At 36.9% G+C, this 16,969-nt stretch overlaps 2 protein-coding genes across 2 annotated transcripts; one reads left to right on the plus strand and one right to left on the minus strand.

The window, feature by feature from the left end:
* Positions 1 to 868: 868 nt before the first annotated feature.
* On the plus strand, positions 869 to 4,466 carry LOC107632420 (uncharacterized). The gene is made up of 3 exons (XM_088485859.1): positions 869 to 2,027; positions 3,473 to 3,681; positions 3,762 to 4,466. Exons 1-3 carry the CDS (start codon positions 869 to 871, stop codon positions 4,464 to 4,466), a joined length of 2,073 nt encoding a protein of 690 aa, XP_088341985.1.
* Positions 4,467 to 12,487: 8,021 nt separating this feature from the next.
* LOC148567950 (uncharacterized) lies at positions 12,488 to 13,407 on the minus strand. Its single transcript, XM_088484640.1, has 3 exons — positions 13,345 to 13,407; positions 13,093 to 13,165; positions 12,488 to 12,867 (listed from the first exon to the last, which is right to left on the minus strand). The coding sequence occupies exons 1-3, from the start codon at positions 13,405 to 13,407 to the stop codon at positions 12,488 to 12,490; spliced, it is 516 nt and encodes a 171-aa protein (XP_088340766.1).
* Between the last annotated feature and the right edge of the window lie 3,562 nt (positions 13,408 to 16,969).

Raw genomic sequence — 16,969 nt, forward strand, 5'->3', positions numbered from 1 at the left:
CCACTTTCCAACTCACTTCGATTGTGTAACAGAGTAACACTTCACACCAGGTTTTGTTTATTTATTTAGTTATTTATTTATTGTATATTGTCAAAAGAAAGAATTTGTATTGCGTCCCAAGGGTGAATTATTTATTTATTTATTTATTTCTATATTTTTTGTGAGTAATAATTATAACGGCTTTTATTAATACAAGTTTATTTGATGTATCCTCACTTGACAAGGGTGAATTTTACCTTTTTTAATTTATTTCTTTTTCTACGGTAACCAATAATATATAAGAGTAAATATTTTGTCTATAATCATGTAAGTATATATAAAAATCAGTCATTAATATAAAAATATATTAAAAATTTAAAATACAATACATATTAAAAATAAATTAATAATGTATATCGAATATGATTGACGTAGATAATAACAAGTATTGTCAATTATTGTGTGTACTTATTGTTAATGTATGTGGTCTTGCCTCGTGCACATCATGCTTTGACTTGTATTTGCTTGCTTTCGTTGATAATAATCTCTGGCCCACGGGGTGGAATTTTGAGGTCAAGTGAAAATGAAGGTTTATATTTATTAAGTCCTTGAAGTCAACCTGGAATTTTCTCATTAGAATTTTCTATATGAATGCAGAGAGAAGATTCATATAAGTATTGCTGGAAGTGAGAGAGTTAGAAGGTGGAGCTTCCTTGCGGCATCGCCATATTCAGTTAGTTTTTTTCTTAGTTTATATTTATTTTTACTACTGCACAAACTATATTTTTATTGCATGGTAGTTTTTATAGTTTAGTATTTATTGCATTGTAGATAGAATTAAGGATATACTCTTGTTTGAAATTTGAAGGAATATTCTTATATTGGTTCAATGGATAAGTCATGGATCACAAAGCCACGAAACTCAATAGAGTATGAGCGAGGGGTTAGGAGGTTTATTGATTTTGCCTTCGAAAATAGTTTAGCTGAAGCAACTGTATGCCCTTGTTTGAAGTGCAGTTTTAGAAAAAAAGTGACAAAGGGTGAGATGTACGATCACTTGATATGTACCCAATTCCCGAAAGAATATACACTTTGGTTTTATCACGGAGAGATTGAGGTAGGGGATCCTAGTAGTAACGTCTCAAATAGTGATGCTTCAAATGCTTTTGATGATTTTAATCAAGATTCTATTCATGACATGCTTGGAGATGCTTTCGGGACTGATATGCACTGGACAAATGAAGTCTCAATAGAGTCAGATAAAGACATTGATGGAGTTGAAAGAGTGATGCCAGATGTAGCTGATGCAGCAGAGTTTGAAGAATTGGCAAGTCATGTAGAACTACCTTTGTATGAAGGGTGTACAAGATATTCAAGATTGTCCTTTTTGGTGAAGATGTATCATATTAAGTGTATATGTGGGATGACTGACAAGGCAATGTCGATGATATTTGAACTCTTACATGATGCATTTGATCATGCAGAGATTCCGAGTTCATTTTATGAAGCAAAGAAAACTATCTTGAAGCTTGGTATGAATTATGAGAAGATACATGCATGCCCGAATAATTGCATGCTGTATTGGGGTGAAGACAAGGAGAAAGAAATGTGTAAAGTTTGCAACAGGTCTAGATGGAAACTAGATACAAAGGGTGGTGAGATTCAAGAATCAAATCATGGGAATATTAGGAAGAAGGTGCCTGCTAAAGTTCTTCGTTACTTTCCACTAAAACCTCGTTTGCAAAGGTTATTTTTGTCTTCAAAGACAGCCGAGGCCATGAGATGGCATGATGTTGCTCCTAAGGAAGATGGTGTAATGACGCATCCTAGAGATTCAGAAGCTTGGAAGATGTTTGATTTAAAAAACACTTCATTCGCAGAGGATCCACGAAATATACGTTTGGCATTAGCTACTGATGGTATTAATCCCTATCGTAGTATGAATGCAAATTCTAGTACCTGGCCAGTTATTCTCATTCCTTACAACACTCCTCCTTGGATTTGTATGAAGCGGACGTCTTTTATTCTTTCAATGATAATTCCTGGAAAAAAGATGCCAGGAAACAATATAGATGTCTACTTACAACCGTTGATCAAAGAGCTAAAAGAGTTATGGAATGAGGGCGTGGATGCATATGATTCTTTTGAGAAAAAGGCATTCAAATTGCATGCGGCGTTGATGTGGACTATAAGTGACTTTTCTGGGTTAGGAATTCTCTCCGGGTGGAACACGTACACTGGACTTGCTTGTCCATCTTGTAACTTCGACTCTGTTCCTTTTCAACTTCCTCATAGTAGAAAATCATGTTTCATAGGACATCGTCGTTTTCTTAATCAAAGGCATCGGTTTAGATTGAATAGGGTTCGATTTAATGGAGAGCAAGAATTCTGCAATCCACCGAAGAGGTTATCTGGTCTTGATATACTTGAGCAAGTCAAGGACATCAATGTCACATTTGGTAGAAAAGAAGAGGCAAAAGTTAGGGGGAAAAGAAGATGTGGTGAGCGTGCTGCAGAAGGTGCTAAGCAGTGGAGGAAGAAAAGCATTTTTTTTGAACTTCCCTATTGGAAGTATAACCTATTGCGTCACAATCTTGATGTGATGAATATAGAAAAAAATGTATGTGATAATGTGATATACACGTTGCTAAATGACAGCACCAAGTCAAAAGACCACCTCAATGCTCGAAAAGATCTTAAAGCTTTAGGCTGTAAACAAGATCTTTGGCCAGATGAGAATGGAAAGTACGCTCCAGCTATCTTTACACTGACTAATAAAGGCAAGAAGGCTTTTCTGTCAACTTTAAAAAATATTAGTGTGCCAGACGGGTATTCAAGTAACATATCTAGGTGCATTGATGTTGACAACCTTAAGATCAATGGGATGCTAAAAAGCCATGATAATCACATATTAATGCAACAATTGCTACCATTAGCCATGCGAACGAGTTTGCCTAGTGAAGTTTCAGCAATCTTGATTGAATTGTGCTCGTTCTTTAGGAAGTTATGTGAAAAAAGATTGATTATTAAGGATTTAGACAAGTTGCAAGATCAAATTGTGCTCACTCTATGCCATATGGAGATGTTATTTCCTCCATCCTTTTTTACAGTTATGATTCATTTGGTGGTTCACCTTGTTGAAGAAGTTAAGCTTGGAGGTCCTGTACACTACCGGTGGATGTATCCGATAGAAAGGTAACAAAGAATAAATTTCTTTACCTTAATTTTAAAATAGTGTATAAGTTTCCTATTAATATTAATAGTTTTGGCTTAATTAATAGGTACTTGGGACAACTAAAATCTTATGTGCGTAATAAAGCACAACCAGAGGGCTCTATTGCTGAAGGTTATCTTATGCAAGAGATCCTTACATTTTGTTCAAGATACCTGGACAATATTGAGACAATATGGAATCGACGTAAGCTTGTTGGTAATGAGCCTACCCAGATAGATCCCAATTCACGAATATCTAAGCTGTTTCCTCAAGTTGGAGAATCAAATACTGGTTTCACATATTTTACTTTATCACCAATTGAGAAGAGGCAGGCTCATAGGCATGTTTTGACAAATTGTCGTGCAGTTGATAACTATCTTAGGGATTATAGAGATATTGTGAAGAAAAGATTAAGAAGCCGAACAAGGGATACTACTGAGATAGACAAAAAGGTTCATAGAGAATTTATTGATTGGTTCTCTAATCATGTAAGAGAAATTTCACTTATTTCATTTTCTATTTTTGCAATATGTCTATGACTAACACAAACATGTTAATGTACTTTTAGATTTGTACTAATCTCAACAAACTTTCTGATGTGGATAAAGACATTCTTATCAGTCTTTCTCAAGGACCATATGACCAAGCAAGAAAGTTCTCTTTATATGATGTTAATGGATATAGATTTCGAACTTTGGCAAGGGATAATGGATTAAAAACTCAGAATAGCGGAGTCTTTGGTACATTTGGAACAAGAAGTTACTCAAGTAGTAAAGATACCCGTATGAACTTTGGTTCTGTACCTTATTATGGAAAGTTGGTAGACATCATTGAGCTTTTCTACAATGGCTTTACAGTTCTCTTGTTTAAATGTCAATGGGCAAACACAACTAGTCCTAGAAAAATCAAAAAGGACAATTTGGGTTTTTTATCTGTGAACTTTACAAGGCTCATACATACTGGTGAACATGAAGATGACGAGCCATATATTAAAGCTTCTGAAGCCCAGATGGTATATTATGTGGATGATGAGAAAGAAAAAGGATGGTGCATACCAATTCACTTGAGGCCAAGAGATTTGTATAACATGGGTGGAGATAATATGGGTGAAGATGACGAAATTACAGTATCCAATGATAATTATCCACCACAAGACTTAGAGTCTCTTTTTCCAGATGAAAATACAAATATAAAATTGGCGAGAATAGTTGTAGATGATGATCTTCCAATAATCAATGAAAACTATGATGAGAATGAGGATATGCTTGTGTAAAAGACATTGAAGTTTTTCAGAAGTTACTAAATACATTTTCAGAGCATTCAAATATTTTTCCTTGTTTGGCAATTATGAGGACTGTTGGGAGAATTCCTTAGGAGGATCTAGAATTATTCTTGTATTTTAGATGACATTGCTTCATTTGAATGCCTAGATTCCTCCTTTGTTTGGATTAAATTGCCTTTATCTTGTAAGGAAGAGAAAGAGCTTTCAAAGTGCTCCTTGTTCTTCTCTGTTTAGTTTATAATATAGTGGACAACTGGGCCTGCACTTTTATAGAATTTATTCTAGATTGCAGGTGATTCCGAGAAGTTGATAAAGGTGTTATTTGAGCTTGCAAGACACCATGCCCCCTCAACCATATTTATTGATGAAATTAATGCAATCATTAGTCAATGCGGTGAAGCACACAGTGAACATGAAGCAAGTAGACGACTAAAAATTGAACTACTCATACAGGTGATGCTTTCTTCTTAAACTAAATATATTTCATAATCACCAGCTTAATGATAGTAACATAATTTGTATTGAAAACACTTTATATGTTGGCTGTCCTTGGATAAAAATCAACTATGATAGAATTCAAAGTTATCGCATATATTGGACTTGTTTCTTGCCTCCTATATCTGGTCAGCGATTACTTGATTTGTGACAGCTATTTTAAGGGTCTCTATTAATCAACATTATGACACTTATACTCTTAATTTTTAAACCGTCAGTACTAACTCTATATCTCTCTCATTCTTTTTCTTTATTTTTTTTTAAAACTGTATTCAGTGATGCAAAAATTTTAGGTGAAGGAAACTTGTTTAGTTAACCAACTTGTTGACCATAGTGATGCATGTACATTGAATTGTTGCTCTGGTTTTGTGGAGCAAGCTGCTTGCCAAGAGTTATTATAGTTATCAGTTTATCAGTTTGCATGTACATTCTTCCACCCCACTTCATCAGTTTGGATTTGTGTGTCACTAGTGTAGTTAGTGCAAAACTGGGTCATGAAGCTAGTTTTCTTTGCCATCATTGTTGGCATGTTGGATGAACGAAACTAGAATATGTGATCTGTATCATTGGTAGTGGTGGTTGGTGTTTCAGGTAAGGTAGAAACCCAAGAGTGAGAGAGTGCTCTTTGAGCTGTAGCATTCGTTTTCTTGAATATTCTGCAGATTGCCTAAGAGTCCTGCATGTTGAAATTGAAGTTAGCTAGAAAGTGTGAGATCGATCTTGTAGAAGACCAAAGATTTCTTGAGTCCAATGGACTTTGAACCCTCTGAGGAGTATATAGGCCTGTCAGTCCCTATGGCTTTCCAGAACCTAGCTCCAGTTACCCTATTTGGCCTTACAACTGTTCCTGTATTTTCTGTCTCTTGGGCTATATTTGGCCTTGCACTGTAGTTACCCAGCTCCAGTACCATACGTGAGGGCCATGACATGATTAATTTGAAGGGGACTAAGTTGGAATTGGTTGTGTGGAACTTAAATGTAATTTCTTATTAGTTTTTAAGAGTATTTCTTAAATGTAATTAACATGGAACTCTTTAATTATATTTTTTACTATGTTTTTACAGGTATGAAGAGAAGAAGGCTAATAAAGAAGTATCAAAGTCCTAAAAAATTCTTCAAAGATGTTGAAGATGTTAAATTAGTGTCATCCCCTAATGCAAGAGGAAATGACCATATCTCAATTTTTAATTTTACCAAATTCTTAAAGTGTGAACTTACACATGATTGTTATTCTTTGATTTAAGTAATATAATTTTCTCTTATTTCTTTTATGTTTTTACAGGTATGAAGAGAAGAAAGCTAAGAAAGAAGTATCAAAGTCCTAAAAAATTCCTCAAAGATATTGAAAATGCTAGACTAGTGTCATCCCCTAATGCAAGAGGAAATGATCATATCTCAATTTTTAATTTTATCCAATTCTTAAAGTGTCATCCCCTAATATTGTATATATGGATTATGACTATGTAATTAAAACTTGTAGAATTCAACTTTTGAAATACATTGTTGCTATTTTTGTAAAATTTGTGGGATTGAATTTAGATTTGTTAAAATACAATATCATTTCTAGAGAATTTAACTTTTGATAATAGAAATCTTTGATGTTGGAGAGATTATGACAGTTTAAAACAGTCACTAAATACAGGAAAAAACTGTCACAGGAATAAGTAACTTAGTAACGGTTTTAAATAGAAAAACTGTCACTAGAAATATTGTGACGATTTAAATAGTCACTAAATATGCCTAAAAACTGTCATAAGAACTAGTAACTTAGTGACGGTTTAAAATAGTCATGAAACATAAGAAAAAAACGGTCACAGAATTTAGTAATTTAACGACAGTTTCAAAACGTCGCGAAATACAGTATAAAAAACACTTTTACAAGTGTTACAAATTAGCGACGGTTTTATACTTTAAAAACCGTCACAAACAATTTAGCGACACTCCTTACCAACGGTGGTCCAAAACCGTCACTATGTTAGCTGGCGACCCTCAAATCTATGACGCTTTTTTTAACTGTCGCAAAACCATTTAGTGACGGCTAAAACCGTCACCAAGCATTAAAAAAAACCGTCGCCAAAATGCTATTTTGTTGTAGTGGGAAGGAAATTCACCAGCATTATCAAGACGAATTGCTTTGATTGGATTTTCTGGAAATTGTGCTTTTAATCGAATAATTTGAGCCAGTAATCTCGCAAACGCCAGGTTGTGAGAAGATAATAAGCACACATGTGACCATCTCGAAGATGCGTCTATCAGGACCATAAAATATCTAAAAGATCCACATGGTGGATGAATAGGTCCACATATATCACCTTGAATCCTTTCTAGAAATTCAGGGGACTCAAATCCAATCTTTACTGGTGATGGCCTTAAAATCAACTTTCCCTGAGAACATGCAGCACAACAAAATTCACTAGTTTTAAGAATCTTCTGGTTCTTTAGTGAATGTCCATGAGAGTTTTCAATAATTCTCGTCATCATGGTTGTTTCCGGATGACCCAATCTATCATTCCAAGTTATGAATTCATTTGGGCTAGTAAACTTCTGGTTTACAATGGCATGTGATTCAATTGCACTAATCTTGGTATAATACAACCCAGATGAAAGTGAGGGTAATTTTTCTAATATAACCTTCTTATTTGAATCATGAGTTGTGATACATAAATATCATAATTTCCCTCATTCATTGTCTCAACATGATATCCATTTCGGCGAATATCTTTGAAACTCAACAAGTTCCTCAGGGACTTGGTAGATAATAGTGCATTATTTATTATAAATTTTGTTCCTCCAGAAAATAAAATTATAGCTCTTCCGGAGCCTTCTATCACATTGCCCGAGCCAATAATAGTATTAACATATTCATCTTTTGGCACAAGATGGGTAAAATATATATTACTTTTAAGAATAGTGTGTGAACTCGCACTATCCGCAAGGCAAATATCTTCAGAATATGCCTTGCCATTTTTCTTCAAAAACAAATGATAATAATAATAAAATGAGTAGAAGTACATGCACAGAAAAATTATTCACATAAATACTTAACAAACATATACATATATCAAACTATTCCATCATTGATCAAATAGCCAATATTTCCTTCAGGATCCTCAAAGAAATTAGATACATCATAATGAATGGTGAAATTTTCATAATTTGAAACAAAATTTGTTTCCTTTCCTTTGTCATCCTTTTTCAAGGATACTTGATAAAGATCAACTAGGTGCCTTGGGGTACGACAGTTACGTGATCAATGGCCCTTTCCACCACAACGGAAGCATTTATCCTCAATTGATTTACTTTGCCCATTATTTCTTTCTTTATCCCACTTCTGGTAAGATCTTTCTTGTGAACATAATTTCTTTTCCTTCCATAATTTTTCTTATTATCAAAATCTTGCTATTTACCTCTTCTGGGGTTATAATTTGCCGCATTTGCTTCAGGAAATGGGCGACGTCAGCTGGGCGTGCTTCATGATTTCTTAAGAGCAACTCATTGTTGCGTTCAACAACAAGAAAGCAAGAGCTCAAAAAAAAAATTAAATTCTTTTTCTCGATACTGCTGCTGCAGGAGCACATTCGAGGCATGGAAGGTTGAGAAAATTTTCTCTAACATATCGGGCGTGAGGAAGTATCACTGTCTTTTCATGATTATACCTTTTTTCAAGGTCTTTCCACAGATCTGCAGGATCTTTTAATGTGGAATATTCATTTTTCAATCATACGTCAAGATGACGATGAAGGAAAATCATGGCCTTGGCTTTATCCTTCTGGGATGCATTATTTTCCAGCCTTAATGGTATCTTCAAGATCCATTGAATCAAGATGGATTTTAGCATCTAATATTCATGATAAATAATTGTTTCTAGATATATCAAGAACATTAAATTCAAGATGAGAGAGCTTCGACATAATGAAAATTTGTTACCTGAGTCTTCCTAAAAATTTGATTAGAGTCTCGTGTTGAAAACGTGTTGTAAAATAACTAAATAAATAAGGAAGAAGTAACAAATATAAAATATGAAAATATAATTAGATAACTCAAGTAGTAATATTTACTGGAATTACTATATCAATATAGTAGATATAATTAATATATTTAATAATATTAAAGTATATAAGAGAATAGTATGAAAGAGAAAGAATATTATATGTTGTAATGTGTATATATATATAAAGATAGAAAGAAGTATTAAAAGTAAAGAGAGAGAGAATTGCATTTGTTTTTATTACTGTAAAGAGAGAGAAAAGGAAAATATTTGTAATTGTGTGTGTCAAATTCTATTGCCTCATTCATGTTTTTATAGGCAAACAAATTCTTCTTTTCAAACATTATTAATTGTGCTATATGAGAATTTGCTTCTTCCAGCATGGGAAATTAGATTCACCCATAAATGAGCATTCATCCTTATCCTTCCATTCTGTAACAATAACTACGGAAATTAAACAAATATTTGCAGGTGAAGCTAGTGGAGTTGTATCTTAAAAGAGTATTAAAGAATACTTGCTGATGTTGGTTTGAGTGATTATTCACTTAGTTGTGCCAATTATTCACCATAATTTCTGATTTGTTTTAAAGGTCAGTTTTTCTTTTTTTTTTCTTTTTCCTTCTTTTTTGCTTCTATTTTTTTTTTTTTTGAAAACAAGAGCTCAACACAATAAAATGGACCTAAAGATCTAGATAAACACCACAAGCCTACTAAAGGAAATAACACAATAAGGTCCCAATGTCACCTTCGGCATAGCCATCAACAACAAAGGGAAACAACACCTCTCCATTCAGTCACACTAGTCGTAGTCATGTGGATTACTTCTACAACACATTTGCTTTGATTCTGGAAGATCCGCTTATTTCTTTCCATCCATATATTCCAAATAATTACGCTAAAACACCTTAGTCGCTGCTTTCGATCCTCCTTACTCCTCGGTTCCTCTGTCCAACTTAGAAAATGCTCTTTCATCGTATCCGGACAAGACCATTGGTATCCAAGCCCTGATATCCAAGCACTCCACACCTGCCAAGCAAATACACAACCTAGAAACAAGTGATGTACCCGTTCCACATCGTTATTACATAAAAAACATGCATTATCTTCCTGTCTAATAATGCCAAATCGACTCAACCTTTCCTTGGTATTCACCATGCCTAGCAACACAAACCAAGTGAACAGCTCCACCTTTAGTGGAACCAAACCTTTCCAAATAGTTCTGGTGAAGCTGTAGCTGGTTACCTCCTCTGGAAGCATCTCCTCCTGCATTACCTGCACAAATGTGTTAGTTGAAAAAATACCTTGCCTATCATATTTCCACACCACTCTATCCTCTCTGTCATGTATTAATTTCACAGGTCTCAAAGCCACATGTAATTGATTAGAAGCTCCAATTCCCATTGAAAAAGCTCTCGCCTCCATTGGAAGTTTCAGATCCACTCTAACCCATCCCAAAATCCAATATCCCCAATCACAGATCCACATTGGTTTGAGATAGAGAAAAGCCTCGGGAACCGATTCTCCAGCGATCCCCCCAGTAACCATACATCCTCCCAAAATCGTGTCCATCGCCCATCACCAATCTCCATGGATAGGCCCGTAACCATCTTTTCCTTTAGATGGTCATTCATGAATTGTAGCTGGCATACGTCTTTCCATGGCCCTCCTCTCCTAGGAACAGCGGGCATACATTTTTCCACAGCGGACACTCTTCCTTAGCAAACCTCCACCACCACTTAAACAACAGAACTGTATTGCGAATCATAACATCACCAACTCCCAAGCCGCCTAGCTTCTTAAGAGCCTGCACCATCTCCCATCTAACTAATGCCACACCATGTCCACCATCTTCCTTACTCCACAGGAACCTTCTCTGCAATGAGATTAATTTCTCAGCAACAGCTTTTGGCATCTTGAACAAGCTCAAATAATACACCGGTAGACTATTTAGGACTGACTTGATCAACACCAATTTCCCTGCTTTGTTTAGTAACCGAGCTTTCCACAGACTGAGTTTCTCCTCCACTTTGTCTATTATAGGCTTCCAAGTCTTCACTAACCTCGGGTTTGCTCCAAGAGAGACTCCAAGGTATTTAACTGGGAGGGTTTCCTGCTTGCACCCCAAAAGGTTACACATACGCTGGACCCACTGCTCTTCACAATTAATTAGAATCAAACTGGATTTATCGAAATTAATACTGAGGCCTGACATCAACTCAAAACATCGCAGTAGTCACTTATAATTCTTAATAGTCTCCTCTTTCGGTGGGCAGAACAGAATAGTATCATCCGCAAACTGGAGGTGAGACAATTCAATACCATCTCTTTCTACCAGCAACGGTGATATACGGTCGTTCCTGATTGCCTCTCCGACCATACGATGCAGCACATCCACAACCAGAACAAATAAGAAGGGAGAAAGTGGGTCACCTTGTCTCAAGCCTCTTTCCATTTTGAAGGGTTTTGTTGGCGAACCATTTATCAGAACAGACATAGATGCAGTGGAGACGCACTCCATTACCCACTCTCTCCATTTATACCCAAACCCCATCTTTTGTAACACAATGTCCACAAAGCTCCATTTGATCCTATCATATGCTTTCTAAAAATCTAACTTGATAATTGCTGCCTTCTTTTTCCTCTGTTTCAGCCAGTTTACTGTTTCACACGCTATAAGTTCCCCATCATGTATCTTCTTTCCCTTGACAAAAGCACTCTGAGTCTCCCCTACTAATCCTGGCATCATCGATCTCATCCTTCTAACTAGTACCTTCGACATAACCTTGTAAACACACCCCACCATACTAATAGGTCTTAAGTCTTTGATCTCCTTCGCATCTACAAACTTGGGTGCCAGCGCCACCCAAGTTATATTGCTGTCTGTCGGTAGTCTGGACGTCTGAAAGAACCCCATCACTGCTGCTGTGAATTCAGACCCAATCTCTCCCCAGCATCTTTTGATGAAATTCATGTTGTACCCATCACACCCTAGCGCCTTAGATGACTCACAATCCCACACAGCCTCTCTGATCTCCGCAGCCGACGGCATCATCTCTAACATCAAAGCATCTTCCTCATCTATCCTACTGACCAGACCATCTCTAAAACCCATCATAGGAGTAGTTTCCTGATGATATAAATCCTTGTAGAACTCTCTGATAGCTATCTTGATTCTCGCTTGGTTCTTGACCGTTCTGCCATTTACTACTAGAGCATCAATCCTATGATTACGCCTTCTTGATGAAGCTATGTTGTGAAAGTACCTTGTATTTCTGTCCATCTCCTTCGCATGCCGTGACCGAGACATCTGTTTCCAATGTACTTCCTTCCTTACATACCATCGCTCACAACAAGTAACCAATGCTCTTCTTCTAGCCTCCATCGTTTCATCATATACTCCATTGCTTACCCTGTCATCAATCCTCTTGATTTCTTCCTCAAACCTTGTAATTTTTTTGTCCATCTCACCAAAATTTTCCTTCTGCCATCTTCCTATTGGAACAGTCAAAGCCTTCAGTTTGTCTGTGAACTAGATCTCCCCCAAAGCTCGCCATTCTTCTTTAACCATGCAGAGGAACCCCTCATGTGTAAACCATGAATGAAGACTGCGGAACGGCCTTGGACTTCCCCTCTGCTTGTTGTCTTCCACTATTATAGGGCAATGATCTGACAAATCCCTCGGCCCACCTCGTACCCGAGTTGCTGGAAACTCATCTAACCACTCTACATTCACCAGAGCTCTATCTATTCGACTACAAGAGCGTCCTCGAAACCATGTAAACTTCTGATTAGTAAGCAGCAAATCCACTAGCTGCATATCTTGTATCCAACTCTTGAAATCTTCCGCTGACCGAGGCAGGCTGGCTGCATCTTTCCTTTCCTCCACATGTACTATTTCATTAAAGTCCCCTAAAAAACAGCAAGGAACCTGACATAGCCCAGCTACATAGCTCAGCTCCTCCCAAACATGATTCTTTTCATCTCTATTATGTGCACCATAGACCAAAATAAAAGCGCAATTGAACCGACTCTTTAACATTACTCCTTCAACACATAACCACCTCTCTCCCTTATAGCAATTATTCAATTTGAATACTAAATCATCCTAAATCAACAACAGGCCACTCGAGGCACCATCAGAACCTACATATTCCCAACCTGAACCATCTTGGCCCCATAATGTTGCAACGTCAAATTTCGTCACTATCTGTCTTTTAGTCTTAATCAGTCTTAACATATTTAAACATTATTTTTTCTTCAAGTCTTTCACTATTCTCAACTTCCCGTCGCCCCGTAATTCCCTAACATTCCAGGCACTAAAATTCATTTAAACTTTTTTGTACACACCTATTTCTTTTGTTTGGGTCTGCAGCGTCTCATTTTTGCCTTCTGCTTCGCCACCTTCCTTTTGCGCGCTATTTCTTCGTTCTGTGCCTGGAGGCTAGCCATAATGTCATCCTCTTCATTGTACAATATTGCACCTGACTCTTTGGCCAATTCCCAGGTCTTTTGTTTTCCAGCAATTATCCCCTCACTTCTGAGCTCTGACTGCTACTATCTGTTGCTTCATGGTCGGTATCCACATGTCCAAGGTCATCCCCGCTACCTCCATCAACTTCATGTCCGACAACCACCCTCCTACCATGGTGAATGAGCCTTTGGTCTACAGACACCCCATTTGATATCGCGCCTCCCTTCCCACAATCCCCATTAGCTTCCACAGTTTCGTCGAATCCCCCACTCTGTTTTCCCGCACCGCCATCTCCTTCGTGTTCGCCCGTAGCTGCTCGTGCCCCTGCCTCGCCTCCAACCTCACTGCCATCATTGTCAACAGTCTCACCTGCACCAGCCCAGACGAGTTCTTTCCCTACGCAGATCCGCCAGCTTCGCGAGCCCCCGAGCCGCCATGTCCTGCTTTCGCTTTCCCCACCCAGTGCGCCGTCCTCTCCCTCCAACGCCACCTCAACACGAGCGCCGCTTTCTCCTCTTGCGCCTAGTGAGATCGCCAATTCGCACCTGCCCATTTCGCTGGCCACCCGACCCGGTTCTTGCCTCCTGAGTCCAGGAACGGTCCTCTTGGGAGCTGAGGCTATTGGGCCCAAGGCTTGCTTCTCCATTTCCAAATCCTTAGTGTACTTGGCCCAACGCTTACTTATCCCTTCTTTTTTTTTGTTTTTCAACATTGGACTCCCTGCCTGGCCCATTAAACCCACAAGTTACAGTTCGATCAGAATCAGCCATATCATTCATAACGTATCTTTCCCCAAAGTTAGGCCGACCATGATTATCGCTAGTAACGGATTGATAAGTTACGATATCACCGCGATTATGATATGAACTCCCATTAATACATTCATTCAAATTTGCCTCAGGAATTACTATTCTGCCCTTATCGTCTTCCTCTACCTGTGCTACCAGCATCAACTGCCCTTCGTCTTGGATTCCGTCAAGCACATCTTCTATCCCTTGCCTCTGCCTTATACCTTTTCGTGAACTCTTATTAGTGTTACCCTGGGTCCCGTAGAAACCTGTCGCTTCCTCACCACTTTTCTCCGTACACTATAGATCACACGCCTCATGTCCCACCTCCTTCACCAGAATATCAAACCCCCCAGTGCCAACCGTGAGATGGATCCTTTCTGTAATCCCCTCCATGACGCATGTATCAATCTGCACACGTCCCACAGTGAAAGAGTTACATAATTCCGTTTCTTTATCACAGCCAACCACTTCACCCCATTGACTTCCTATCGTTTTGAATGTGTTGACTGACTAAGCATGCAGCAGAACCCCAAAACATTCCAACCATACCCTTCGAGTTTCACTATGCTCTGACTCCTCCCACCTCTATACGCTGTGGAATAATTGTAGGAGAATATTCATATTAAAGTTGTATGTCTCCTCAGCATGTTGAATAGTATCAAAAGTTATCACTGCTTTATAAGCTCCCATTTCGTGAACCTGGACGACATTGGGAACGTTCTTCGCAACCAATTCCTTTAACGAAGCAAAATCGATAGGCCTCGTCATGCCTCCTACAAGACTTCTCTGCAGCCAATCCATATTTTCTGTTACCACATCAACTTCTACCATCTTTGTCCAACTATTTCCATGAGGTTCCTTCCCAACCTCCTTCGGCCTAAGGTCTTCTCCCGATGACAAAGTCCTCTGCTGCATCACTTCCTTCCGTGGCGGCCGAGTGTTGCGATGTTGCATGACATCACCTCTATCTCCTTTGGTTATCGTCGCTGTCCTCGACCTTCTTCTATATTTAGCTTCTCCCACGAATACATCCTTGCCTCTCAGTCGCATTCGATTCATATCTGCTATCGCTTTCAAGGCACCTCCTTTTGTTTTGTATCGAAAAAACACAAGCATATAAATAATTCCATGTTTTTGTTTTCAGGATAAGTAAATATCATTGATGCGCCCCGTCCAATTGAACAGATGGAATAACTCTCTCTTCGATATGTCTTCAGGTAGGTTACTCACGAAAATGGAAAAGGATTCATTCTCCAACCGTCTATACTCTTCTCGATTCCAAACCCTAGGATCTGTGCCATGTGTCCTAGTTTTACCCCTCTCTGTGTTTCCTACTCACGCACTCTCAGTTTACGTACTAAAACTTGTTTATTTTATATTTCTTGAATATATTTTTCTGTAGACAAGGTAACAAAAATCTCCAATTATTAATAATCACTAAAGAGTTAATTGTCTTGCAGTCAACACATTCCAATTCATGATCTAACAATTATCATCATAAACAAACCAAAAAAAAAAGTTAAGGTGATAATGTTAATGCTTTTTTTTTAGTTGTTGTTATGATCTACTTTTTAGATTGGGTTTAAAATTGAGATAGACTTAAATGTTTTTTTGGAGACATGTTTTGTAATGAATAAAATATTTATTTTAGTGTTATTAAGTTGATAAAAAATAATTTTAATAAAAATGATTTTTTTATTTTTTAGTATATTTGACAAATTTTTAAAAATAAAAATAAAAGCACTAAAAAAATTAAAAAAATACATTTTTTAAAAAGTTATAATTTATATATATTTTTTAAAAGATCCTTTTTTTAAAAAATATTTTATAATAATTGATAGATAAAAATATTCTTACTAAAATTTAAAAAAAATATTTTATCCTTTTTTTTATTGATGAATACAGTATTTTAAAAATAAAAAATTTTTAAAATATTCAAACCATGCAAATATTTTGAGATAAAATCTTTAATAATTTGATATAAAATATAATCATATATATATGAAGACATAAAAAAAATACTAGTATCAAAATATAAAAAAATAAAAGTCTAAAATAATTCACTAATAAAAATATAACATATTCGTTTAGTTTTTGTGATATATATAAAAGAAGGTTGAAATACTCATTCTCTGCTATTATTTTCTTCTACAACATTCAACAAGTTCAAGACATCAAGTTCTTATTTCTTTTATCCTTTCTTTTTTTCAGTCATGAAACTATAAGTGGTCTTAAAGAGGCTGAAAACCAGAGTGACTAAGTTAGAAAAGCTCTACTTAGGGGTTTCCATATGTTCATGAGAAGATGCGAATGATGGTCTATTGTTGAACCTATTCTGGTTCCTTCTACCTTGATTGTTATTGAAACTTTTTTGAGGCTTCTGTTGATCCTTCCATGAAAGGTTAGTATGATTCCTCAATGAAGAATTGTAGGTATTTTCATAGGGTTCTCCCATGTAATTCACTTCTTCCATGGTGGGTTGATTAGGATCATAAGCTTCTACTTCAGAAGAAGCTTCCTGAGTGCTGCCAGCTGCAGTTTGTATTCCAGTCAAATGCTGAGAGATTATATTGACCTGCTGGATCAATATCTTGTTCTGAGCTAATATGGCATTCAGAGTATCAACCTCAAGAACTCCTTTCTTCTGAGGGATCAGCTGGTTTACAAGATTTCTCTCAGAGGTATACATGAATTAGTTGTTTGCAATTATCTCAATGAGTTCTCTTACTTCTGCAGGCATTTTCTTCAA

This window comes from Arachis ipaensis, chromosome B4, assembly GCF_059453495.1.
Source record: "Arachis ipaensis isolate K30076 ecotype BB chromosome B4, ASM5945349v1, whole genome shotgun sequence".
In the NCBI taxonomy this organism is placed as follows: domain Eukaryota; kingdom Viridiplantae; phylum Streptophyta; class Magnoliopsida; order Fabales; family Fabaceae; genus Arachis; species Arachis ipaensis.